Source organism: Fukomys damarensis, unplaced genomic scaffold, assembly GCF_012274545.1.
Source record: "Fukomys damarensis isolate Sample0158 unplaced genomic scaffold, DMR_v1.0_HiC HiC_scaffold_27, whole genome shotgun sequence".
In the NCBI taxonomy this organism is placed as follows: Eukaryota; Metazoa; Chordata; class Mammalia; order Rodentia; family Bathyergidae; genus Fukomys; species Fukomys damarensis.
In genome coordinates, this window is record NW_022900939.1 from 18,556,085 (window position 1) to 18,566,892 (window position 10,808).

General features: G+C 47.1%; 1 protein-coding gene and 1 non-coding gene across 6 annotated transcripts in view; both read right to left on the bottom strand.

Annotated features, from left to right (window-relative positions):
• Nadsyn1 (NAD synthetase 1) overlaps positions 1 to 10,808 on the bottom strand; it is a 57,076-nt gene that overhangs the window by 16,181 nt on the left and 30,087 nt on the right. For 4 of the 5 annotated variants that reach the window (XR_782471.1, XM_010635694.3, XM_033756798.1 and 1 more), the window contains 4 exons: positions 6,259 to 6,390; positions 4,858 to 4,927; positions 2,697 to 2,825; positions 1,952 to 2,128 (listed from right to left, as the gene is read on the bottom strand). Coding sequence is in view for 4 of the 5 variants with exons in the window: in XM_010635694.3 (XP_010633996.1) it covers positions 1,952 to 2,128; positions 2,697 to 2,825; positions 4,858 to 4,927; positions 6,259 to 6,390 (508 nt within the window). In the remaining variant the exon portion in view is untranslated. Of the gene's footprint in view, positions 1 to 1,951; positions 2,129 to 2,696; positions 2,826 to 4,857; positions 4,928 to 6,258; positions 6,391 to 10,808 lie in introns of those variants that run through there. The other variant, XM_010635695.2, reaches the window with a different exon arrangement.
• LOC117283591 lies at positions 3,926 to 4,030 on the bottom strand. The gene has a single exon (XR_004514620.1). It is a non-coding gene; the product is annotated as a U6 spliceosomal RNA (small nuclear RNA).

Below are 10,808 nucleotides of genomic sequence, written 5' to 3' on the forward strand. Positions count from 1 at the left end.
ACACAGTGTCCCCATGGTCCTACCCTCAGTCTGCACATCGGCTGCTCAGGGCACCTTTACCAACTGTCAGACCAACTCTGAAGCTGCACAGAGCACTCACTATAATTCACCATCTTTACACTCTCTACAGCATGCCCAGGCAACTAGCTGGCTATCAATCCTGGGCTGGAAAGGGGTGCCACGTCGAACTTACTGCCTGTGGTACATTTGCACTGGGTCTAAGAAAGGGAAGGAGGAGAGGACCTAAACTTGCTTTTGTATTGACTTTACTAGTCCTTCCTTTATTCTATTATTAATTCATTAATTCATGTGGTGGTTTAGAAGATGTGAAGCCATCTGGATACTCCAGTTGTTTAGAAGTGCCAGTGACTGGCACCACTTTCATAAAGTGATGTATAGCTACTAACTTTAGCACACTCAACACCAGTAAATGCAGCATGGTCAAAAATAGCACAAGCCAAACTCCCGTCACTCCAGATGTACTTGTAAATTAGCACAGCCACTACGGAAAACAGTTTAAAAATTACAAAACAGATCTCTCATATGCTCCAACAATCCCAGGCTTCCGAAGGAAGTGAAATCCATATGTACGACCACTCCACATTCACTGTAGCACCGTTTGCAATAGCCAAGAGATGGGAACTTCAGGGTCCACCAATGGATGCATGGCTACAGAAAATATAGTTTATCTACATAATGGAAAACCATTCTGCCTTTAAAAGAAGGAAATCCTGTGTTTGGGATGACACTGACAAACTGAGAGGACATCATGCTATGTGAAACAAGCCAGGCCCAGAAAGACAAACAGCACCGGACCTCATTCACCACGCAATCTAAGGCACAGTATTCTTTCTTGGAAGCAGAGAGTAGAATGGCGGTTCCCAGGCACTAAGGGGGAGGTGCTGGGAGATGCTGGTCAAGGGATGCAACATTTCTGTTGGGCAGAAGGGAAAAGTATAGAGATCTACTGCATAACGTGGTGACCGTAGCTAATAACAATGCGTTTATGCTAGAAAATTGTGGCAAAAGCAGATTTTAAGTGTTATTATCACAAAAAGTGAGGTAATGCATATGTTAGTTTGGTTTACCCACTCCACAGTGTATATATACAAGGACTGATTAAAAGATACAGTGAATGTTTTAAAAAATTATTATAATAAAATATTCATTGCCATTAATCCTCAAAATACCTGCCCTTACTTTGAAGACCTTTATTCCCATTGCTTTTGCCACTTTTTGAAGCAGCACTGGAAGTCCAATTTCATGAGTGTCTTTATGAGGTTTGGTCAAAAATACTGACTGCTCAGAGGCAGGCTAAAAAAAAAAACAACAAATAAAACCCACTTGGCAGTGTGTCCTCATCCACCTTTTTCACTGGATCTGGCACTGTGCAACTTCTGCTCTTTCCCAAAGCCAGAATGACTACGAAGGATAAACATTTTGAATGCATTTGCAGCCAAGACAGCACAGCTAAGATATTCATGGAAGGGGACGGCCAGAATTACTTCAGGAAGTGGCAACAATGATGGGATTAGTGTGTTTGAACTGAGGGGAAGTTTTCTGAGGGGGATTAATGGCAATGTGTTTTCACTGCATAATTTAAAAAAAAAAAAAAATTCAAGGGCCAGGGATTTAGCTCAGTGGTTCTGCTGCCTGCCTCCTAAGCACAAAGACCTGAGTTTGATCTCCAGTGCCAAAACAAACAAACAAATAAAAAAATAAACAAATAAAAAAATTAAGTCACACATACTTCTAAACGTCATGCTTTACACCATAAACACATATATTCAATTTCTGTCAATTAGCAATATACAAAAACCTTTAAACACGCTTGCCCCTCTGAAGAAATAAAGATAGTAAAATATGCCTCTGTGAGCAGAGAAAAGCCCTCGATCCCCAAGGCTCATGTACTCTCTAAACCACACAGAGAAAGGCCCTGGTCATAATGCACCTGACTCTCGATGCAACGGAACTGCCACGGCCAGCGTGTGTTGTACAGGAAAGGCCGAAGATCAAACCTATTGTCGTCAGGGCTATAGCTCTCTGCGTGATACGCGGGCGTGAGCGTGGTCATCTTGTGTCTGTTCACGGAGTACTTCCAGAAGAACTGCTTCACCTTGTCAGCCACCTGGTGGGAGCATAACACACAGGCTTCAAGTCAGTGAGTCCAGAAAGACCAGAGGCAAGAATTCCCACGCTGGACTATGTAAGAAAGTGGCTAGTGGCTGACAGCCCTGTAGGTGGCCTTCCCTGGTGGCAGGAGTGGACAGTGTCAGGGCTGGGTGGTCACTGGCTGAGCTGTAAGACTGTGGAGTCCCAGGGTCCAACCCCACTGCTCTGCTTTAGGGGACATGAGTGGGTCCGCACACACGTTTCACAAGGTGCTATGGGACCAGCACATCTGTACACTTCGATCCTAACAAGGCTCATGACCAGCAGAAAAGTAGAAATGTCATATTCTGATGTCAAAATCTCCATGCTGCCATTCTAAAAGCAGGGGCTTGGTGTGTGTATGCACCTGGTGTGGCTGAGTCTCACCTGGGGAGGGTCTGAACTGGTGAAAAGGGAGCCCTGGGAAGTACTGTTGCATGGGACACAAGTAGCTATGTTTGGGTCACATGGCATTCACTTGCTCCACTGCACACAGGGCTCTGCCTGGCCAGCCTTTGTCTGCAGGACATCATGTGTAGTCTTACCTGTCTCGGGGTACAGGTATCCTTCCACATGGTGAGGAGCTTGCAGAACATGCTGAAGGGCCCCGCCTTGGCTATCTTCCTGAGCCTCCCGTACACTGAGAGCTCTGAGTATGTCATCCCCATGTCATCCTGTGGGGGAAAAGATCCATTCCAGGACACCATGAGCCAGAGCTGGAAGGGAGCTGGGGTGGGAACTGGAGGCTCCAGGCTATGAGGAGACTCCCTAGGGCCTGAAACAGATGCCAGCGCTACTTTCCAGCACTGGTTGGCCAAACTGGGGATGTGATTTGGAAAAATGAGCCAGATATTGGGCTTGAGGACTACAGGGGGGAACTATGGCCACCAGAGGACGTGTTCATCCCGCAAGTGCAGGCTCCTGTGAACAGGACCGGATTTGGAAAAAGGATCTTTACAGCTGTAATTAAGTTCAGGACCTTGAGATGTTGTGAACTCAGATGTTGGATGGGCCCTAAGTCCAAAGACAAGTGTCCTAATAAAGGATCAGAGGAGAAACATGGAAAAGAGGAGGAGGAGAAGGCCATATGGAGACTGAGGAGAGATGACAGTGACATGGTCACAAGTAATGCTTGAAGCTTCTAGAAGCCAGGAAAAGCAGGAAGGGTCCTTCCCGAGGCCTTCATGTGGACCTAAGTGCCCCCCACACGTTGGTGTCAGACCTGTGGCCTCCAGGGCTGGGAGAGAATGCAGTCCTACTGCCTTAAGCCACCTGGTTTATGGTCATTTGTTATGGCAAAAACAAGAACCTAACAGAGCAGATAGACCCTATCCCCTACCCTCCCTGAAGTGTGGAGGGCTCAGAGGAAAGGGACAAACTCAGAAATGTGGGTCCTATTAGAAGCCACTGAATACCGCCAGCCTTATGCAGCCAGACCATGAGTGCTTTAAGCTACTTTTCAAAGGGCTGACTCTGTACCATGGCTCACACCAGTCACCGCCTTATTCACTGTCACAGCTGCAGTTCCTTCTCAGTTCTGCCAAGCTCCAGCGTATCATCAGAGAGGCAGCGACAGGGCCCCTGCCTCTGGCTGTGTCCCAGCTGGCCAGCCTGGCCTTCCCTCAGTCCCAATGGCACCTTCCCGGGGCCCTGTCCTGACCCACACCGAGAATGCTGCTACCACCTCTGTCTCCATCGCATCCACAGCACCCACAGCCTGTGGAGCCATCGTGGTTAAATCCTTCCAGCATTTTATTTTTATTAAGTAAAAACCAAAAATACGGAACGCATCATGAATTTGCTGGCATCCTCGCGCAGGGGTGTGCTAACCTTCTCTGTGTCGTTCCAGTTTTAGTACATGTGCTGCCGAAGCGAGCACTCCTTACAGCATTTTAAGAGCAGGGGCCACATCTACTGTCTTCCCCATGGAATCCCTAGGACTGAACAGGTTCTGGCACAAGAAGCTGCTGCATTCCTGGTTTCTCTGCCTGAAGTGGGGGTCGCCTAGTGTGACGTCTTAGCTCCTCCATTTCAACAGTAGCAGCTGAAGGTGAAGGGCATTCCCCATGCAGGAAAGATGTGGCAAGAATGGCTCCAGGTATCAGTCAACAGTGGAGACTGCATACTCCACGTTGGATAACAGGCCAGCAGACACTGTCAGCAAGGGACAGAGGCTAAGGGACAGTACAGACCAACTGCCCAGCAAGACTGAAGAGGCCCCAGCCCACTATGGCCTCTAGAGCACTGAACTCTGGAAAGTGGGCTGGGTGTAGCTCCGTGGTAGCACACTTGCCTCCCACACGTGAGGCTCCAGGTTCCATCCCCAGCACTGACCAAAAAAAAAAAAAAAAAAAAAAAAAAATCCCTTGAAAAATCTATTCAACTCTATAAAGGCATAAGAACAAAGTGGACCTTTATCTCATGCCATACATAAGAGTCAACGCAGTAAGACCACAGACCTCAGTGTAAAGGCTAAAACTTTTGGAAGAAAATACAGGAGCAAATCTCTGTGCCTGCAAGAGGCCAGAGGATCCCCAGTGACTCCTTCCAGCCTTCATTAAAGATGTTTACCATGGCTGGCAGCCCTGAAGATTTGAGGCCAGCGTGAAACAGATGAGTGAATCTTCTCCAGGGTCACACTGAGCACAGGAGACCCTCCCACACCAGGGACAAGGGGAAAAGGCACCAGACAGAGCCACGCATTACCTCGTCTGTCTGGGACACCTGCCCGTTGGCCAAGGGCTCCAACTCTGCAGTGGCTGGCGCTGAGAGGATGCTGTGATCGAGACACACAGAAGTCAGTCACTAGGCTGCTGCTGCACTCACGATCACTGAGGACCCCAGACCCACTGTCCCAGCAAGTGGCCACTGCTGGCAGAGTACAGCTGAGGTTCATGGTGCTGGGTGCCCTGATGGGAGGCACAGCACAGTGTCTGTCTGAGGACAATGGGGCTGGGTAGCTCTCTGCTCTGCAGGACGCCTAGGAGCGCCCTGACCTCTACCCACCAGTGGCTGGCAATATATCCCTTTGTGACAACCCCAAGTCCCCAGGGAGGACAAGCAAGGTGAAGGACATTCCCCATGCAGGAACGATGGGGCAAGAATGGCTCCAGGTATCATTCCATCGATAAACAGGAGCCAGGTGTGGTGGCGTGGTGGTGCACACCTCTAATCCCAGCACTCAGGGCACTAAGGCAGGTGGACTGTCACAGAGTTTAAGGCCAGCCTGGGCTATACCGTGAGTTCAACTCCTGTCTGGATTAAATAGCGAGACCCTGTCTCACAAAACAAACAGAAAACTAAAAATTTAAAAATTAAAAAAAAATGAAGATGTGAATATGAGAGTAGGAAGTTACAAGGTTAAAATCTACGGCCCTACAGAGATCAGAAATCTGGGATAAAGATAACTGGAACATGGATTGCTTTGTTGTTATAAACTTGCTAGGGCTATTCAACTCTAAGATATCAAGGGATGACTAAAAGTATATTTTACTTGTAATCCCAATATTCTGGGAGGCTTAGGCAGGAGGATCCCAGCCCAGGTAACTTAGCAACTTAGTGAGACCTTGTCTCAAAAAATAAATAAATAATAAAAATAAAAATGAAAAAAGGGATGTAGCTCAGTATAAAGGCCCTGAGTTCAATCCCCTGTACCACAGAACAAAACAAAATACAAACCAGGCATGGTGGTACATGTCTGTAATCCCAGCTGTGGAGGGAGGATAGCAAAGTTGAGCCCTTTGGGCAACTTAGTGACTTAGCCAGAAACAGCTGGGGATATAGCTCAATCATAAGGCCCTGGGTTGAAGCCCAAACACTGGGGAAAAAAGGAAGAAAGAAAAAAGAAACATCACTGGGCACCAGGCACCTACATGGGTCCCTTCGGCCTCAAGCTGGCAAGAAAGAGGTAGCAAGGGCAAGAGACAGACAAGGGACACACCACCATCTGGCCAGGCAGTGACAGACAGGGTGGCCTGACTACGGAACCTCAAGTGCCTGGCGGAACACTGCTTTCCCCAGGGGACATGGAGATATGCAAGGTGGCCAAGTGAGGTGAGGTGCCCGGAGGCCTGAGCTGCATCCCCAGCCTGGTGGGTACACACTCACCCCTGCAGCGCGGGAAGCCGGAAGTGCTCCATGCAGAACTGGACAAAGGCTCTCAGGTCAGTCTTGCTGATTCCACCAATGGGGTTAATGTCCGCACTGGAGCAGTCATACTTGGTCAGGTAGCCGAGGAGACTGAGGAGGGCGGGGGGGAGAGAGAGAGAGAGAGAGAGAGGCAAAGGCAGAGACAGACTGATTGATTCTCTAGGGTACTCCTAATCCTGCAGTCTTCCCTCTCTGGTCATCTGCAGACTCCTCTCTTCCAGGAGCTGGCAGATCCCAGGGTCCTGGAGAATGGCCGCATGGATAGGGCAGGCTGCAAGGGGGCAGAAGCAGGGAACACATCTGGGCCAGGAAACAGGCTTGGGCATCCTTAGCACCCAGCTGGGAGTAGCCTCCCTAGAAGGTGGGGCCGGTGCTTGTGGGCAGAGCTGAGGACAGAGGTCCCTGAGGGGTGGTGGGACCACAGTACCCTCAGAGCTCAGCCTGAGTGGCAGCAGAGACCCTAGAGCTTGTGAATATGTCCTCCCACCCAGCAGAAGAGGCTTTGCAGATGGACTGAGGTGAGGACAAGGTGGGAGATGATCCCGGACTGCAAGGCAGGAGCAAAATGTAATCACCAAGGCCCTTAGGTGGCCAAGTGACAAAGGATGAGGGAGAGAGCTGTGCACAGAGGTCAGGCAGTGAGATGTCCCTGGAAGCTGTAAGGGTGCAGGAAGGGCTGTGAGATGAATGTGGGCTCAGAGACTAAGGAAGCAAGGACCAATTTTGCTGCAGCACAAAAGGAAGCCACCTGATCACAGCAGTCTCAGCTGTGAGAATCATAGGCCATCGGCCCTACTGAACCATCAGCAACAATCTTTGCAGTCCAAGCTGCTCTCTGTGTGGCCATTTGTCCCAGCAGACACAGGGAACCCCTTGCCTCTCCATCATTTCTGCTCCTTTCTATCCACCGCTTGGCCGATGGCTCCAGCATGAGCTGCTGTGTTCTCTGGCTGGGCCTCCCAGTTACTGTATCATGCTGGCTCCAGCTCCGAGGCCTACCCTAACTATGCCTCTGAACTTCTGGGTCACCAGGGACCTAGACCCTGTATGTCCTGTCCCTCACGGCTGTCCCTTCCTATTTCTCCTCTGCAAAGGGTCCTCAACCCTTTACTTCTCTGTCACCTTCACTTGGTAAAACTCCACCTTACTTTGAACCTAGCTCTGCCCATTCTGGCTGCAGAGGAAGGCCCGGCCCACCTACAGATGCTTCAGTTCCCCAATTCCCTCATGCTCCTGTCTCTAGGGTGCTGTCTCATCACCTCTCTCCCAAAGCCTTCCCATTGCTGTGGATGCACTGGTGGGCTCCTTGCAGAGTGTGCCCCTGGCCTAGGCCCTGCTCTTATCTCCCCCTCAGCAGTGCCCCTCTACTGGCCCTGTCACATCAGCACCTTAAAATAAGAAAGCACCTGCCCTTGTCCCCACACTCACCCAGCTATTGTCCTTCACCTCTCCTACCCTTCAAAGTCAACTTCTGGAAGAGCTGTCTCTGAACTCTCCCCAAACCAGCCCTAGCAGGTCTCCCATCCCCATTCTGAGAGACCAGGTGTCCCAGGGATTCTAGGACTGGTCCTCAGTTTTGGTGCAGTCTTACCCAGGACCTTTGCACAGGCTCTATTTGAAGCACATTTCCTCCCTCACTCCCTGTAGGTCTGGTCAGCCTTAGACTCAAAAACTCACAAAACTCCCAAACTCCTTTTCCCTACTTTGCTTTTCTCTGTAGATGTTTCATTGATACATATGCTATTGGTGTTGCTATTATCTGTTTGCTTCTACTAAAGTAACAAAGGAATTATTTCTCTGTTCTGCTGAAAACACCAAGAAGAATGTCAGTACAATAGTTATTCAACAAGTGCCCGATGAAAGAACAAACCAGAATGCAACTGAATTAAAAATTAAAATTAAGGGGCTGGGGATTTAGCTCAGTGGTGCCACCGCCTGCCTGGCAAGCACAAGGTCCACAGTTCAATCCCCGGTACAAAAAAAAAAAATAAATAAATAAAATTAGAAGCAATTAGAAAATATAATTTAGAAAAAGAAAAAAATCTTAAAATACTATAGAAAATTATTAACTTGAGATTCCATCCCAGAATATCAAGAAAAATAAGAAATGACTATATTGAATAAGTATATTGAATGAGTAGATGGGAAAGGCAGAAAACAAAATCAGATACAACAGATATGAAACCAACAGGGCAGATAAACCACAATTAAAACATAATAGAAGAAAAGTTTTCTCAACTTTAGAGAATCTGTCTACCTATGAGAAAGGTTTAGCAGCAAAAGAGGAAGAAAAGAGATGAATGTCTAATAGATGTTACGGAGTGTGTTTATTTTCTAAATGCACACCTAAAATCTCTACACACTCAGAGTACAGATAACCTGGGAATAATATTCAATTTTTGGTAAAAATTCAAATACCAAAATACAATGGTTGAAAGGTGCGAGAGAAAAAAACTGTTACAATAATATAATTTTACAACAGGTCAAATTCTTATTCATCTGCAAGGGTTAAAACTATATTCGTGTTATTCATTCACAGTTTATTTCATAAACTATGTCAGGGCTCAGAACATATCCCATTCCACTGCACTGCTGTCAAAACATAAGGCCCTTAACACAAGCACTGGAGGCGAAGAAAAGGGGAATTAACAAACTAGGTATAGAAAGAGTAAGACTTTTTAAAAAACCAGACATAGGGTGTTAATTTCATATTTAAAAGAGAATGGCTTGCAGACATACAGGGATGTAGAAACAGTACAACACACTATAGATCAAAGTATGGAAGGATGCATAAGTAGGTGGGTAGATGGATGTTTGGTGGAAGGGTGGATGGTTGGGTAGATAGGTGGTTGGATAGATGGGTCAGTGGATGAAAGGATGGGTGGATGGGCAGGTGGATGAGTGGATACTTGGACGGAAGAATGAATGGATGGACAGATTAATAGACAGATGGACAAGTGGGTGGGTTGGCTGACAGATGGATAGATCACTGCAAAGACTAATAAATGACAAAGTTTTAAAATTTTCTCAGCTAATAAGAAATTAAGAACAGCCAAAAGAACAGCTGAGAGGCAGGCACGCTCACCTAACGGAAGTTAGGAAACTGAGTCTGAGAAAGATCTACCAGCCTCTACTGCTGGGGCTGAGATCAGCTTGAATTTTGTCTGGAAAAAAAGAGTCTCTAGATATTTTGTTAAACAAGGGAGCACAATGAGAAAGAATATTTTCAGTCTACATCAAAATGAGCTATCTGGTTTTGAGGTGAAAACTAGGTGCAAAGAAATGATGTAAAATGCAATGGAGAAGCCAGGAGGAGGCAAGCTGACATGTGGCTAGCAGGGATGGAGTCAACACTGGGCACATGAATAAAGGATCATAAGATAAATGGCACAGGTAGTGCTGGGGTGGGGTTGGGCAGGAGTCAGAAAGAAAGCGATGTCAGTTTAATCTGAATACTCTAGTCATCCTGACATTCTGCAAAATCAGTGATGCCACAGGTACCAAACTTCCATGGATTTTCTCCCTGTGCATCCCAAAGTCACGGCACAAACTGGTCAGACAGGGGTCCCCACCCTCCAGGCCACACAGCAGGTGGTGAGCAATAAGCAAGCAAATGAAGCTTTATCTGTATTTATAGCTGCTCCCCATTGCCCACATTATCACCTGAGCTCCACTTCCTGTCAGATCAGTGGTGGCATTACAGCAAACCCTATTATAAAAGGCACATGCGAGGGATCTAGGTTGCATTTTCTTTATGAGAATGTAACTCCTGATGATGTGAGGTGGATCTGAGGCTGTGATGCTAGCACTGTGAACTGGCTCAAGTATAGCTTAAAATTAACAAAGAATTTTGACTGCATAGAGACCATAATAAATCGATTGCTTACAGATTCCTATCAAGATTCTATCAGTGATTAGAAAGTGACAATTAAGCTGTATCTGCTGGCAGGATTTGAATCAGAATCCAACACTTATTTTAGTCAATGCACTGCCCACCAATTATTTTATTTACCACTTTCATCTGCATTTCTTTGCTGCACTGGACACTTGTCTCAGTCATAGTTTTTGTAAGCCCACAAAATGAGTCAAAAATCAATGTTACTAGGCACCAGGGATTTAGCTCATTGGTTCTGGGGCCTGCCTCATAAGTGCAAGGTCCTAAATTCAATCCCCAACACCCACCCATCCCCCCAAAAAAGATCAAAGATAATTATTGGGCCAGGGATTTAGCTCAGTGGTGCCACCGCCTGCCTCACAAGTGGAAGGTCCCAAGTTCAATTCCTCGTACAAAAAATAAAAAAATAACTACATAAAAAATGTTACTGGAGATCTGCTTTGAAAAGAGGAAGACTCAATGATGACACAGCAGCTGGGCGTGGTGGCGCATGCCTTTAATCCCAGCACTCGGGAGGCTGAGACAGGACGATTGCTGAGTTTGAGACCAGCCTGGGCTACATAATGAGTTCCAGTCAGTCTCAACTACATAGTGAGACCCTGTCTTAAAAAAA